The sequence below is a fragment of the Tursiops truncatus genome, chromosome 2 (assembly GCF_011762595.2).
Source record: "Tursiops truncatus isolate mTurTru1 chromosome 2, mTurTru1.mat.Y, whole genome shotgun sequence".
In the NCBI taxonomy this organism is placed as follows: domain Eukaryota; kingdom Metazoa; phylum Chordata; class Mammalia; order Artiodactyla; family Delphinidae; genus Tursiops; species Tursiops truncatus.
The window spans coordinates 54,614,938-54,631,854 of NC_047035.1; the positions used below are offsets into that span (position 1 = coordinate 54,614,938).

A 16,917-nucleotide genomic window follows, 5' to 3' on the forward strand; every position below is an offset into this window, starting at 1 on the left:
AGATGTGGTGGGACTTCCCTGGTGGCGCAGTGGCAAAGAATCTGCCTGCCAGTGCAGGGGACACAGGTTCGAGCCCCGGTCCAGGAAGATCCCACATGCTGCGGAGCAACTAAGCCCGTGCACCACAACTACTGAACCTACGCTCTAGAGCCTTTGAGGCCACAACTACTGAGCCCACATGCCACAACTACTGAAGCCCACGTGCCTAGAGCCCATGCTCTGCAACAAGAGAAGCCACTGCAATGAAAAGCCCACCTGCCACAACAAAGAGTAGCCCCCGCTCGCTGCAACTAGAGAAAACCCGTGTGCAGCAATGAAGACCCAACGCAGTCAAAAATAAATAAAATAAATACATTAAAATAAAAAAAGATGGGTGTGTATATATATATATATATATGTACATATATATATATACACACACAAAAGAATATTGTTCAGCCATAAAAAAGAATGAAATCTTGCTATTGTGACAACATGGCTGGACCTAGAAGGTAATAAATTTTAAGTGAAATAAATCAGAGAAAAACAAATAACATATGATTTCACTTGTATGTGTAATCTAAAAAATAAATGAACAAACAGAAACAGACTCATAAAGAGAACAGATGCTTGCCAGAAGGGAGGGAGGTCAGGGAATGAGTGAAATAGGTAAGGGAGATTAAAAGATACAAACTTCCAGTTACAAAATGAGTCACAGTGATGAAATGTACAGCATGGGGAAAGGACATATAATCACAGTATTCTAATAGGTTCTGCAGTGAACAATATTCACATTGTTATAATGATGCAAACAATCTTCGATATAATTAAAATTATTGTAAAAATGAGAGAGGGTGAGGAAGGAGAGGTGCAGATGCTAAATCTTCATCTCATAACATTTATAAATTTTAAAATTGCTTTTTTCTTTTTATTGTATCTATATGAGATGCTAGATGTTAACTAAACATATTGTAATCATTTGACAATATGTGTAAATCAAACCATCATACTGTACACCTTAAGTTTATACTGTAATGTATGTCAGTTATTTCTCAATAAAACTGGGAGGGGGGCCCTCTTTTAACCACACTTCTTTCAGCCACTGTTGCTCTCATTTACAGCAAAACAGCTCAGACGATTTGTTATACTTAGATCTAATTCCTCTTGAATTCTTTCTCATTTTTTCTTGAATTCTCTTTAATCACGCATTAATCCTCAATTTTTCACCAAAACAGCCTTTATCAAAGTCACTGGTGGCCCCCACATTGCTAAATCCAGTGTACACTTGACACAGTTAATCACACCTACCTTCTTGAAACACTTTCTTTACTTGGCTTCTGGAATACCATATTTTCATACTGCCTCATCCCTGTTCCTTCTTAGTTTCTTTGCTTATTTTTCTTTCTTCTTTGCCTCTGAATGATGGGATAGACTACAGCTCTTTCTGTACTCAGTGCTGTGCTGATTTCTTTTAGGCTTAAATCTCATTCATATTTTGACAAATGCCAAATTTTATCTGTAACGAAGAATAGTCCCTGAGCCACTCAACTCATTTTCTGTCTGCTTATTTGACATCTCCACGAGGATGTCTACAGGTGTCTCAGAGTTAATATGTCTAAAACGTGGTCTTCTCCCTTAAATCTATATAGCCTACAGTCTTCCTCTCTTTCCATGGTTCCAGTGGCTAGCCAGTTTCCTCAGTTTCTCTCACACTCACATCTCGTACGTCAGTGCATCCTACTGGCATTATCTCCATTGATATATCCAGAACCCAGGCCTCTGCTGCACCGCTGTGGTCTGGACTTTCCTCATCTTTTGTCTGAATCATTGCTGTAACCTCCTAACTGGTGTCATTGTTTCTCCCTATGTACTTCCACAGATTGTTCTCAAAATAGCAGCTAATTCAGTCCTGTTAAAGTAAGTCAAATTCTGTGACTCCTCCACTCAGAATTTTTCTATAGCTTCCCATCTCACCCAAAGTAAAACACTCGGTTTATAAAATGACCCCAAGGCTTTATAATCTCCCCCAACTACCTCTGTTACCTATCTGAGTAGCCTCTCCTCACTCCACTTCAACTACACTGATTTCTTTGTCATTCTACAAACAGGCCGGGCACACTCTTGCTTCATACCCTTTCACTTTGTTCCCTCTGCTTCCACTGCTTTAACCCTATATTGCCACATAGCTCACTCCTTCGTGTCCTAGGGCTTTACTCAAATGATGCTATTTCTGTGAGAATGTCTCTGTCCTTTTTTGAAAAGCTGCCTGCCCCCTTTCTCCTCCTTTAGAATGAACACACTGGTATCCCTATTCCCCTTAACTGCATAATTTTCTCCATAGCATCGATGACCATCTAACAAACGAGATGTTTTACTTATTGGTTTGCTTTCTGTTTAGAAGCCAGTTTTCATGAAGGTAGGGATTTTTGTTTGTTTTGTTAACTGCTGAATCCTCAGTATCTATGACAGTGCCTGGCACATAGTAAGCAATAAGTATATATTTTTAAATTATTTGATGAATTAATGACTTCACTTTAAAATCTAGACTTTCAGGTAATTTTTGTTTGTTTATCATTAAATAGGTTACCCAAATTATCTCATAAGGAAATTTATGTTTGGATTTCCAGAAAAATGGAAAGAGTACATTGATAATTTTTTAGAACAGTTAAGGTAAAGTACCTTCTGACTTTTTAAAAAACAACTTTATTAACGTATAATTTACATTTGATAAACTATCTTTTAGGAATAAAATTTGATGAGCTTTTTACAAATGTATATACTCATGTAACCAATGTAAAGTGGTTTTAATTTGTATTTTTGGAAATGTCAGTTTTGAAGCTGTCTTTGATCACAGACTTTGAGAAGGCAGTAACACTTTACTAGAACTTCTGTAATATGGAATAAATCTAAAAGGAAAATAAAACCTTTGATGTATTTCAAGGAGTCATCCACAATCACTTACCCTTTAAGAGGCATTTAGCTGTTAAACATGAGTCTGAAGTTCTTGATCTTTTTTTTTTTTAATAATTTTATTTTATTTGGCCGCGCCACATGGCGTGTGGGATCTTAGTTCCCTGACCAGGGGTCAAACCCATGTACCCTGCATTGGAGTGTGGAGTCATAACCACTGGACCTCCAGGGAAGTCTGGTCTTTTTTTTTTTTTTTTTTTTTTTGCAGTACGCGGGCCTCTCACTGTTGTGGCCTCTCCCATTGCGGAGCACAGGCTCCAGGCACCGGATGCACAGGCTCAGCGGCCATGGCTCACGGACCCAGCCGCTCCGCGGCATGTGGGATATTCCCGGACCGGGGCACGAACCCGTGTCCTCTGCATCGGCAGGCGGACTGTCAACCACTGCGCCACCAGGGAAGCCCTGGTCCTTTTTTAATTCATTCATTCCCTCAGTAGTTACTAAGTGTCATTTGCTTAGCAGACACTGTATCAGCCTTGGGAAAACAAAGAAGAATTTGATTACTTTTTTTTTTTTAAATCTTGGTTTGTTTGTTTTCTTTGTACTCTTTTTTTTTTTAATTTTTGGCTGTGCTGGGTTTTCATCACTGCGTGCAGGCTTTCTCTAGTTGCAGGGAGCGGGGGCTACTCTTCGTTAAGGTGTGTGGGTTTCTCATTGTGGTGGCTTCTCTAGTTGCGGATCATGGGCTCTAGGCACATGGGCTTCAGTAGTTGCAGCATGCAGCCTCAGTAGTTGCGGCATGCGGGCCCTAGAGTGCACAGGCTTCAGTAGTTGTGGCCCGCAGGCTCAGTAGTTGCAGCTTGTGGGCTCAGTAGTTGTGGTGCACGGACTTAGTTGCTCTGCGGCATGTGGGAGCTTCCCAGACCAGGGATTGAACCTGTGTCCCTTGCCTTGGCAGGTGGATTCTTAACCATTGGACCACGAGGGAAGTCTGAATTTGATTAATTCTTGCCCTTAAAAACTCATAGGGGATAGGTTGTGTAAGTTGACTAATCATGTCACAATGTAATAAGGTATAACTGGGGCTGGCAATTTTTTTCTGTAAAGGGGCAGATAGTATTTTCATGGGTATGTTGCCTCTATCACAGCTACTCGACTCTGTAGTGAAAAAGCAACATAGATAGTACTGAAAAGCGAGAGAGAGGCATGGACATATATACACTACCAAACGTAAAATAGATAGCTAGTGGGAAGCAGCCACATAGCACAGGGAGGTCAGCTCTGTGCTTTGTGACCACCTAGAGGGGTGGGATAGGGAGGGTGGGAGGGAGGGAGACGCAAGAGGGAAGAGATATGGGAACATATGTATATGTATAACTGATTCACTTTGTTATAAAGCAGAAACTAACACACCATTGTAAAGCAATTATACTCCAATAAAGATGTAAAAAAAAAAAAGAGTGAATGTGGCTGTGTTTCAATAAACTTTACAAGAACAGACAACTGGCAGAATTTGTCCTGTAATTTTCTTATAATATCAGCTTAAGTGGGAAATACAAGAGCATAGATAAGAAGAACTTAAGAGGTCATTAAGATGTTATACTTAAGTTGTTTGTGGGAGGAAAAGTGTAGAAGCCATGAAAGCTTAAATAATGTAAGATTAAAGGTAATATGCTGGGGGAAAAAGCTTTATCTGAGGGACTTTCATTTATTATTTATGGGTTTCGTTTTTTGTTTTTGTTTTTTGAGAACCAATATTAGAGGAAAAATACTATACTTGTTTTTAGGTCTTGTGAAAAGAAAGGAGGAAAGGCCAGACAAAAACAGAAAACTGAAAGAGTTGTTCCTGACATTCGAAAATCAATGAAAAATGATGCAGGGGAAAAAAAAACAGAAGTCCTCCAAAGAGCCACTGCCACTTGTGACCTTGATTGTGATCATTTGGGTATGTTTGCTCTTTTCTTCTCTGTTGGTATAGTGGTAAATTTTTACCTGAGCTCCACACTGTTTAATTGTTTACAGTGAATTTAGTATTGAGTTCTTGACTTATACTGCCCTAAAATTCCTGGGTTTTTTTCACTGCTTAAGAGGAGAAACTGCAATGTAGACTGCCTGTAGTCAGCATTCAGCTTACTTCATTAAATTATACCTTTTAATTAGAATACCAAGAACACTGATCAACATAACAATGAAAAATGATTGTTCTTTCAGTTTTCTAGACGCCAGGTATTTAGGCTGCCAGCTTACCTCAGACCTATATTACAGATACCTATATTTTTGTACTAACTATTATTCCTGTTAATAGACAAAACCAGTTTGCTTTCATGGAGGTAATGGCATGTCTTTTTGAATGACCGTTGCTATGAAGGTAGCTGGCAGAACTGTTCTGTGTCAACTCTACCAAAACTATAATCTGCCTCACATCCACCCAACCCCAAGGTGAAAAAAAGTATTTATAGTCCTTTCTAGATAATATAATGAGTAAAATTCCTAGACTCTGTTGTATAAATTTATGCCAATTCTACCTTGATCTTACAATGAAGAGTTTTACAGAACTTCAAGAGTTCAGGGCTGCTTCTGCCAGAAACATAGCACCATACTGGATATAAATGTACCTGTATGTCACTCCCCACCCCACCATACCCTATTTCCTGTCCCCCACCCCCATTGAAACTATGCTCATCCTTTGTAGTACAGAGAAAGGAATAAATATGTGGATGACTGCTTCATACAGCTAGCAAAAATTCACTCCTTAACTGTTGATCCAGTTCCTTCTCAATCCTTCTTTTTTTTTTTTTGTTTTTGTTTTTGTTTTTGTTTTTGTTTTGCGGTACGCGGGCCTCTCACTGTTGTGGCCTCTCCCGTTGCGGAGCACAGGCTCCAGACACGCAGGCTCAGCGGCCATGGCTCACGGGCCCAGCCGCTCCGCGGCATGTGGGATCTTCCCGGACCGGGGCACGAACCCTTGTCCCCTGCATCGGCAGGCGGACTCTCAACCACTGCGCCACCAGGGAAGCCCTCAATCCTTCATTTTATCAAAAGTCATCCTATTTCTCGCGAATTAGGCATACTGCTTGTTGTCTTTGCTAGACCTCTTCAGTATTCTGGAGTCCTGGGGCTACAGCACCTGCTATATACTTTTTTACTCTGAAATTTAAAAGATCCCTAAAAGTATATCTAACTTTGAATTATTTATTAGTCTTCTTTAGTCTTAGGTCTTATCATCTCCCTACCCCCACTCCTTCCTTTCACTTATAGTACTGTTTTTCAGGAATTTGAGTCAAATTGTGAGTATTACTGGTAAAGTATTTGAGAATACAAATGTAAAAGACTAAAGTTTGATAATTTACATGCCAGCTGTGTCCAAAGGAAAATCATTCAACGAACATTTTTAAAGCATCTTCCATGAACTTTGATCTATGTTAGCTGTTAGGAACTTAGAGATGAATAAAATGAGATGCTTTTCCTTGAGAAGCTCAATTTAGGGGAAGATATTACTGTATTCTGTTTTGGATGTATCATTTTTCCAGTGTGATTCATTAGATCATTGTTTTGTGAAACTATTAAGACAGTGAGTGTCTTCTTGTCACATACATTATTTTGAGTGGTGGTATTTGATGCTGTTATTGTTTGTATTATCATTATCATTACACTTTCCATGAGAAAACCACTGAAATATAAAAAAAACCACCACATCTAACATTAAACAACTGAGGTTATGCAAAGGTGCCAACCAATGATAATTTAAGATGATATAATTGCGTGTGTGTATTTTAATGATTTACCTAATGTTTTGTATATTCTGTAATCTATATATTATAGTATTGCTCTTAAAGTACTTTATATATCTCTGTTATTATACTTAACAGTATATTGTAAATGATTATAATATCAGCCTTCCTCCCCATACTGTAATAATCTCAAGAGCAAGGAGTACCATCCATTGTGCATCTTCAAGTACAGACTTCTATGAACTTAATACCATAATTTAGTTTTGTGTAAGTGTGGATTTTCAGAGTAATTTCATTGAAATCCTGCCTACCAGAATTTAAAGAACCTTTTCTCTACACATTAGCAAGTTTAAAATTTCATATTGAGTTAAATTCATCAGCTTAATAGCACTTTTTCTTATCTTATTTCTTCTAGGTGAAAAGAAATGAAAGTGAGGAACATTTATAAGTGTTTAAAGAAGTAGAGAGGAAACAATACTAACACTATTAACTTCATACAGCTTAGGTTGAAGTATCCAGAATGGTCTGAATCTTTATTCAAATTATTTAATAAAATGAATAAAAATATTCAGAATAAAAAGGTTTTGTTCAAAATTAGAAAGTTCAAAATTTTCACATTTCCAATTGAACATTTGAATCATGTTTATATGAGGAATTAGAAGAAAACTCTTCCTTCATAATATGAAGATACATGATTCCATTGAGAAATCATGTAGAAACTTTCCTGATTACTTTTGTCTAGTGCCACTTCTCCATGAACTATAGTTTAGAGGCTTCTTTTTTCCCCAGCATTGAGTATTACCCATGAGTCTTTCATTTTGTCATTCATCTTGTAAAATGGCACATAATATGTGTAGGTTGTTGGAGTACTTCACTATGATGATTGGTGTGATGATTTACAATTTGTATGTATTTATAATTGTATAATTTAAAGTTAAAATTAGTTTGGCTTCTGGTTTCCTAAGTTTCAAATTGGAGAGTTTCTCTCATTTTAATTTGCTTTCTTTAACCAGTGACACAGTATAATAAAGATTCCCAACTTCTGCTTTGGTTGTTAGTCCATGATGCTTCATGGAGTTTTGGGGGATTCAGCAAAAATGTACCTCTGTGACCACCGCTGGGGATGCATATGGGGCCATGCAGATGGAGTTCCATGTTTTCCTAACTCTCCTAAACCAGGATAGCTTCTGTTCCATATATTACATACCTAGTAAGGTTTTAGCAACCCTAGTGGTTTTCCTTATGTCTTCTTAATATTTTACTTCCAGATTTAACAAATATTTAGCATCTCCTATGTATGTGAAAGACTGTACTAACTCCAGCAAAAAAAAATCAAAAATGAAGACGAAATTCTTACCATTAAGAATTTTTTTCAGTTGAAAGATAAGAAAAGTATGTTAATTATAATGCAGGGCACATTGTCAAATATGATATTATTTGAAAGTATTCTGGAAATCTGAAGGAGAGCTTTTATTCAGTTGAGGGAATCAAGACAAAGTTTGTGGTTAGGTGGGTTAGAAAACAGAAATAAAGAAGGTTATAGAACAGAATTGAAGCAGGTGGTAAGTGAAGGAAACTTTCCAAGTAGAGTGAATGACATTAATGAAAGTTGAGAAGCAGTGGATTAACAGACATAGAATATCATTCAGATTTGGGTACAGTGAGTGATTAGAGCTATATTGAAGACCAGGCAGAGGAACTGTGTACACTAAGTAGACTGTGAGACGTCATGGACAGATTGGTATAAAAATTAGTATATGTTTACAATTGAAGGGGCAGTGATCTGAACAGACCAGTGCTTCAGGAAGATTAATTTGGCGATAGTGTTTAAAATGGAGTTTGTGGGGAAAGAAACAGTATATTTTATTTGGGAAATATTTTTTCTATATTTTGTAGCTAATTTGAAATTTTGATCTTTGGTTTTGTCTTATGAAATTAAAGAGAGAACTGAAGAATCCAAAGTATCCGTTGATATTCTAACATCAAGGGAACAGTTTTTCTCAGATGAAGAAAGAAAATATATGGCTGTTAATCAGAAGAAACCTTATATTTTAGTAACACCACTCAAATCTAAAAAAGTTATAGAGCAAAAATGCATGAATTATAATCTGTCCTTTGGCACCATTAAAGCAGTGACAGATTTTGCAGTGCGAAAGCATCAAAAAGAAAGTAAATCAAACTTATGTGAACCTACAAGTCCAATCAGCAAACCCACAAAGACTTTAGAAAGTACATTTGAGTATAGTGTGGGTCATAAAAGTAAAAACAAGGAAGGTTGTAGTGAATGTGATTTACTCACTGTCAACCAGAAAATAAAAATACCTAGCCCTAAAAAGGAACAAACAGTCACCTCTGACTTTAAGAAAAATACAAGGTTATCAAAATTGAAGAAAACTGAAAATCAAGTAACTGTGTCATTTTACAAGCATCAGTCCTCATCAGATTTGTCTAATGAAGAGAGTGAAAAAGGAAAGGAATTTAGAAGGAAAGCTGGGGTTGTTAAGAAAACCAGAGCAAGAAATACCAAAGAAATAGTGGTTCACTTGAGAAAAAGCACAAGAAAAACAAGGACAATCCCAGTGATGTCTGAATCTGAAACTGAAGAGAGTGAAAATGAACTTCATATGAAACAAAAGAAAGCTAGATGTTCTGCTAAAGAAAATCTTCAGAAATCTGATATTAGCAATGAGCTTCCAGTTATTGAGACAATGGGATCTGGCAAGACAAACAGGTATTCCTTAGCATGTTTACCTGGTTTAATTCAGGATGAGGAATGGAATAAGAAAGAATTACAGAAACTTCATTGGTAAGTAGTCAGATTTGACTCTGAAATATCTAGAGGGGCCACAAAACAGTTTACAACATAAAAACTCCAATAACGGGCTGATTTAATGACTTCTATTTGTTAATATGGAAGATGTCATCCAAAAACACATGGAGAGAAATTAAAATTTATATAGGGAGTAGAGGGAGAGTACAGATAACTTCTAAATAGGTTCTTTGTGGCCATCTATAGCCTGCATGTGAGGAAAGTGAGTGACCCTCTTTTCTTTTCATTCCCATTTAATATTTCAAGAGAGTCCCCTCTCCCTCCCCCCTAAAAAGGTAACTATGTGAGGGGACAGATGTGTTCATTAATTTGATTGTGGTAATCATTTCACAATGTATATGTATGTCAAATGATCACATGTACACTTTAAATATATACAGGTTTTTTTTGTCAATTATACCTCAGTAAAGCAGGGGTAAACCATTTCAACACAGACAAATGCAGCTCTCTCACTTAGCTTCACATTTTAAGCAATATTTTATAAGTAAATTTACTATTATAAAACTCTAAATTTGAATCCAAATTTGTAGATTATTTAGTACAGTCTTTTCCCCCTCATTTATAGAAGAGAAATTAGTCTTAAAAATTCAGTGATTTGTCCAAGGTTTCTTAATTAGTGCTGCTTGATAAATCAGGTATGATGAGAATTGAATTTAGCTACATAGACTTGAAAAGCAGTTTCAGTAGTGTGGTAGTTAGTATTGGAAGCCAGATCATAGTTGAGAGATGAAGAGTGAATGAGACAGTAAAGACAACCTAGATGGATGACACAAGAAACTTGGCAATGATAGGGAACAGAAGAATGCATAGTCATAGAAGACAGTGTGAAGATAAGGGAACATGTATGTTTAGTTGCTTGCTTGCTTGTTTGTAAGGTGACTCATGCCAGGGTATAATGGTATGTTCTTGGAAATGATCTAGTAGAAAGAAAGGAAGATATGATTGATAAAAGAGGGAAGGATAACATAGAAACACGCCACATTCAGTGTTCCATTCTCTTGTGTACCCCCAACTTTATAACATTTGGAATTCATTTTCAAATCTACCTTCTCTTCCTAAGGCATCTTTGTGCCACTGTACTCTTCCTTTCTCGATTTCCTAAATTTTCCTTCTCTATCTTATTTTCAGGCAGAGAAGGTTTTCTTATTCTTCAGACTTCTTGGTTTTGGCTGTTTGCTTTCTAGCAGTCGTGTATTCCAGTGATCTTTTCATTCCGAAGTTCTACTTTTCCTTTTTGCAAAGGGACTTCCAAATCTGTGCCTCTGGTCTTGAATTCTTGTACTTAGGTTTGTATTTCCCTTTCCCTGCTGGACATCTCTACATAAATCTCACCTACAGCTAACTTAATATGTCAAAAACCAAACTTATTTTCCCCTGCCTGTCCACTTTGCCTGACATTCCTGTTTCTGAATATGTAATTTTTCTAGTCAACTAGGTTTAAACTCTCTATTATTATTGATTTTTAATCTAATTTTTTAAATCTAATTTTTTTTAAAATTAAGAAGCTACCAGCTATACTTAGGCAATATTGTGGGTTCAATTCTGGACTACTGGAAGAAGGTGAATATCTCAACAAAGAAAGTCACATTAATTTTTTGGTTTCCTGGTGCATATGAAAATTATGTTTACACTCTACTGGAGTCTCTTAAGTGTGCAATAGCATTATGTCAAAAACACCAGTGTATATACCCTAGTTAAAAAAAATAATTTATTGCTTAAAAATGCTAATCATTTGAGTCCTCAGTAAGTTGTAATCCTTTTGCTGTTGGAGGGTCTTGCCTTGATATTGATAGCATTTTACCCACAGTAGAACTTCTTTCAAAATTGGAGTCAGTCCTCTCAAACCCTGCTGCTGCTTTATCAACTAAGTTTATGTAATATTCTAAATCCTTTGTTGTCATTTTAACAGTCTTCACAGCATCTTCACCAGGAGTAGATTTCATCTCATGAAATCACTTTCTTTGCTCATCCATAAGAAGCAGTTCCTCATAAGTTCAAGTTTTATCATGAGATTGTAGCAATTCAGCCACATCTTTAGGCTCCACTTCTAATTCTAGTTCTCGCTATTTCCACTACATCTGCAGTGACTTCTTCCACTGAAGTCTTTAACTACTCCAAGTCATTCATGAGGGTTGGAATCAACTTCTTCCAAACTCCTGTGAATGTTGATATTTTAATAGACCTCTTCCCATGAATCACGAATATTCTTAATGGCATTTTAATGGTGTATCCTTTCCAGAAGGTATTCAATTTACTTTGATCCATCAGAGGAATCACTATCTGTGGCAGCTCTAGCCTTAGGAAATATATTTCTTAAATAATAAAACTTGAAATTCAAAATTACTCCTTGATTCATAAGCTGCAGAATGGATGTTATATTAGCAGGCTGAAAACAACATAAATCTTGTACATCTCCATCAGAGCTTTTGGGTGACCAGGTACACTGTAAATGAGCAGTAATATTTTGAAAAGAATCTTTCTTTCTGAACAGTAGCTCTACACAGTGGTCTTAAAATTTAAAATGATTCAGTAAACCTTGTTGTAAATAGATGTGCTGACCTCCAGGCTTTGTTCCATTTATAGAGCACAGGTAGAGGAGATTTAGCATAATCTACCTAAGGACCCTAGAGTTTTCAGAGTGGTAAATAAGCATTGGCTTCAACTTCAAGTCCCCTGCTACATGAGCCTGTATCAAGAGAGTCAGCCTGTCATTTGAAGCCAGCCATTGACTTTTCCTCCTTAGCTATAAAAGTCATAGATGGCATCTTCTTCCAATAGAAGACTGTTTTATCTGCATTGAAAATCTGTTGTGTAGTGTAGCCACCTTCATTGATAATCTTAGCTAGAGCTTCTGGATAACTTGCTGCAGCTTTTACATTAGCACTTGCTGCTTCACTTTGTACTTTTATGGAGACACTTCTTTCATTAAACCTCATGAGCCAACCTCTGCTAGCTTCAGACTTTTCATCTGAAGCTTCCTCACCTCTCTCACACTTCGTAGAATTAAAGAAAGTTAGGACCTTGCTCTAGATTAGACTTTGGCTTAAAAGAATCTTGTGACTGGTTTGATCTTCTATCCAGATCGCTAAACTTTCTCCATATCAGCAATAAGGCTATTTGTTATCATTTGTGTGTTCATTAGAGTAGCACTTTTAATTTCCTTAAAGTACTTTTTCCTTTGGATTCACAACTTTACTGTTTGGCACAAGAGGCCTAGCTTTCAGCCTGTGTCAGCTCTTGACATGCCTTCCTTACTAAGCTTAATCATTTCTAGCTTTTGATTTAAAGTGAGAGACTTGCAACTCTTCCTTTCACTTGAACATTTAGAGGCCATTGTAGGCTTATTAATTGGCCTAATTTCAATACTCTTGCATCCTCGGAGAATAAGGAGGCTCAAGGAGAGAGAGAGAGAGATGGGAATGGCTGGTCAGTGGAGCAGTCAGAACACACACGACATTTATCAATTAAATTCACTGTCTTATATTTGCACAGTTCATGGCACCCCAAACAATACAAGAGTAGCATCACAGATCACATAACAAATATAATAATGATGAAAAAGTGTGAAATATTGTGAGAATTACCAAATGTGACAGAGTCATGAAGTGAGCAAATGCTGTTGGAAATATGGCACCAATAGTCTTGCTTGACACAGGGTTGCCACAAACCTTTAGTTTGTAAAAAACACAGTAAAGCAAAGGGCAATAAAACAAGATATGCCTGTACAGCCTTTTTCTTAACACTACTCTTTTTTTCAGACCTTTAATGCCTTTTGCCTGAACTGTGTAAGTAGCCTTGTGTTTTTACTTTATTCTGTTCATCTGAGTAATCTGTTTTATACAACTCCAGATTAGTCTTAATGTATAGTTGTGGTTCTGACACATCAAAAACCTTCACTTGCATTCTTGCTCAAATTCAAATTATATAAAGATTTCTTCTGCCTTGCATTGAGAGTAATAGTTGACCTCAGTTATCCTTTCCAGCTGTATCCCCCATTATTTCCTTTAATAAAAGTTGTCAACCTTTGCTGTATGTTCAGATCATGCAAGGAGATTTTTAAGTGCCTGGACTACAGAAATGCCAGTTTCCAGTAAGATGAGTAAGCATACTCCGCTCTGTTTCTTCTATGCAGCTGTAACACCTGGACAGAATTCTTGGAACAGCTTTTTGTTGACTCAGGAAGATAAATAATAACAGGCTGATTGAGGGAGACTAGAATTTTAAGAACCACCAAACTGGAAGTGAATTTCCAGTTTTTCCTCTAGATATTCCCCCAAGCTAAACTCAAGGCCACCTAAAACCAGGAAGGGGGCATTGAGGCAAGACAAAGAGAGTTCAAAGAGAAGCCCTTCAGTTATGGCTTGAACAGGAAGGGGGATTACTAACACTCAGAAACAGTAGAGGAAATCTCTCAGTTGTTTCTTTTTCTTTTCTCCTTTCTCTTATAACCCAGTACCCATACAATCCAGCAGGAGCAAGCATCACAGCATCATTTGGGGCCCACACATACCTAAAACTCAAAGTGCGGAACCTTCCTCTCCAGTTCGGGTAGAGGTCTCAAAAGGGTGGGGCAAACCATTTTGCAATTTTCTCTTTCTGTCCTCTGCTTGGCCCTGAGAAAGATAAAATTTTATAAAGTGTGCAGCAGAGCTGGGTAACTAAAACCCCAGGTTTCTGCCAGAGAATCAAAAATGGGAACCCTAGGGAACCAAAGACTGCAGAGAGGGAGGACCTAGGGAAAGCAACCCTATAAAGTTGTTTATGAACTTTTAGGCTCACCCTTGAGTTGCCCATTTGTGGATCTGATCCTAAACAGCATACCCAAGACTTTGAGAACTGAACTAAATGGTAGACCACCATGCAGTTTCCAGGCCAGCCACCCAGTGTCCAACATGCAGTATATCCTAATAACACTGCAAAGCTTTAAAAATGGAACTGACACTGAAACTGCAACCACAGAAGACTGACTGGAATTTATAGCTCAGATTACAGCCAGGTTGGTTGCCTGCTAAAACAAAAATATTAATATTCTCTATAAAATATATGTAAGACCCAGAGTTTTGTCATTCAAAATGTCTAGGAAATAATCCAAAATTACTTAGCATACAAAGAACCAGGAAAATTTCAACTCTTATGGAAAAAATAATCAACAGATGCGAATGCTGGGATTGACACAGATGTTGGAATTACCTGACAAGATTCTGAAGCAGGTATATAAAAATGCTTCAGGAACTAAAAGCAAACATTCTTGAACAGAAATTTATAATGTCTCAGCAAGAAATAGAAAATGTAAATAAGGATCAAATGGAAATTTTAGAACTGAAAAATAAGATAAAAACTCACTGGATAGGCTCAATAGCAGAATGAGATGAGAGAGGAAAGAGGCAGTCAGTATCAGGAATGGAGGAATAGGAAGACAGATGGCAACTCTGGGTAAATACAGTAGACTTCTCTTGAGTTCTTGTAAATGTTTAGCGGTTTAAGGCAAATATTGCATTGCATGATGGAGTTCTTCAGTGTTTATAAATGTGATACAGAAGACAAGTGAGGAAGAGCCTTATATGATGGTAAGATTTTACTTGAAGTAGTAAGATACTGATTCTGAGTTGACTGTTCAGTATGTATATAGTAAACCCCAGAGCAGCCACTAAAACTCTACACATATCTTCAAACATTTAATAGATAAATTAAAATACTAAAAAAAAAGGCAGAAAAAGGAAATAGAAAACAGGAGGAACAAAGAAAAACAATTACATTAATTATGTTAATAATATAAATACCATTTAAAAGATTGTTAGAATGAATTTAAAAACATGATCCCACTGTGTTGTATAAAGGAAACTCACTTCAAATAGGACATAGGTAAGTTAAAAGTGAAAGGATAGATACATACCATGCAAATTCAATAGATAGCTGGAGTGGCTATACTCATACTAATCAAAGATTTCAGTATGAAGAAAATATCGAGAATAAAGAAGGACATTACAAAATGATAGAAGTGCCATTTCACCAGGAAGACTTAACAATCGTAAATGTGTATGCACCTGAGAACAAAACCTCAAAATACATGAATCAAAATCTGACAAAACTAAAAGGAAAGTACTGAACTGAAAAGAGTCAAATCCACAATTATAGTTGGAGACTTCAGTATTCTTGGTAATTGATGGCAGTAGTAGACAGATAATTAGTAAGGGTATACAAGAACTGAATGAACAACACCATCAGCCAACTGTGCTAGCTGACATTTTGGAATAGTGTACCCAACAGGGAAAAAACACATTATTTCTAAGGATAGGTGGATTATTCACTAAGAACATTTACTAGGTCATAAAACAAATCTTAACGAATTGAGTATAACTGAAGTTATATAAAGGGTGTTCTCTGGCCATAATTGAATTAAACTACAAGTCCGTAAAAGAAAACAAAAAATTCCAAGTGGTTGAAAAATAAATAACACACCTATAAATAATCTATGAGTCAGAGAGGAAGTCTCAAGGGAAGATATTCTGAACTGAACAACAAAGAAAATATATCAAAATTTGCAGTGTGAGCCCAGAAGTTCATAAACAATGTTACAGTTTGGTTTTACGTAGTTCATTTCTCTGCCTGACTTTCATGATACTTTCTTCATAAACGAAATTGTGGTATGATCTTATAGTGAGTGGACTATTGAGTAATAAAAAGGAAGAACTATTGATACTTGTAACCACTTGAATGAATTTCAGAGGTATTATGCTGAGTGAAAAATGCCAGCCAAAAAGGTCACATACTATATGATTCCATTTATGTTATGTTCTGGAGAAGACAGAACTAAAAAGAAAGAAAATGGATCAGGGATTTCCAGTGGTTATAGTGGTGGACCACAGAGGGGTAGCACTGGGAGTTTTTTTCAGTCTGATGGAACTGTTCCATCTGTTGTGTTATATATCTGTTAAGATTCATAGAACCATACCCAAAAAGATAATTTTACTTAAACTGTTTAAAAAGTGCCTAGACTGCATACTATTAACATATTCAGATATGGCAGGTTTGGGTTTGGGTTTTATGCTTCTCTAGTTTTTTACAGCTTTGACCTGCAGCTATTTCTTTGAAATTTACTGTTCTATAAATATGAACTATTTCTCATTCCCTAACCATATGTAGTTCTTCCTTGTCTTCATTTCCTTGCCAATATTATGGCCTCATTTTCACCTGTTATATTTTTATCCATCCTTCAAATTTTATCTCACATGTCACCTCCTCCCTGTAACATTTCCTTGTTATCACCTATTCCTACTTTCCACTCGGTTAGATGTAATGCCTCTTTCTTACAAACAACGTAAAGCAATTCTAATGCTGATTTCAAAGCAAAATAATCACATGAGGAGCTTTTGGAAAATGCAAAGGATTGCTGCCCCAGACCTACTGTATTGAAATCTTAAGGGATGGAGTCTATGAATCTGTTCGCTTATTTTACTTGCTTGCTTG

The 16,917-nt window shown here is 36.7% G+C and overlaps 1 protein-coding gene across 4 annotated transcripts in view; it reads left to right on the top strand.

Annotated features, from left to right (window-relative positions):
• MIS18BP1 (MIS18 binding protein 1) overlaps window positions 1–16,917 on the top strand; it is a 61,193-nt gene that overhangs the window by 22,154 nt on the left and 22,122 nt on the right. For 3 of the 4 annotated variants that reach the window (XM_033851173.2, XM_019923955.3, XM_073800517.1), the window contains 3 exons: window positions 2,562–2,649; window positions 4,677–4,834; window positions 8,562–9,426. In XM_033851173.2, coding sequence (XP_033707064.1) covers window positions 2,562–2,649; window positions 4,677–4,834; window positions 8,562–9,426 — 1,111 coding nt within the window. The remainder of the gene's footprint in view (window positions 1–2,561; window positions 2,650–4,676; window positions 4,835–8,561; window positions 9,427–16,917) is intronic. The other variant, XM_073800516.1, reaches the window with a different exon arrangement.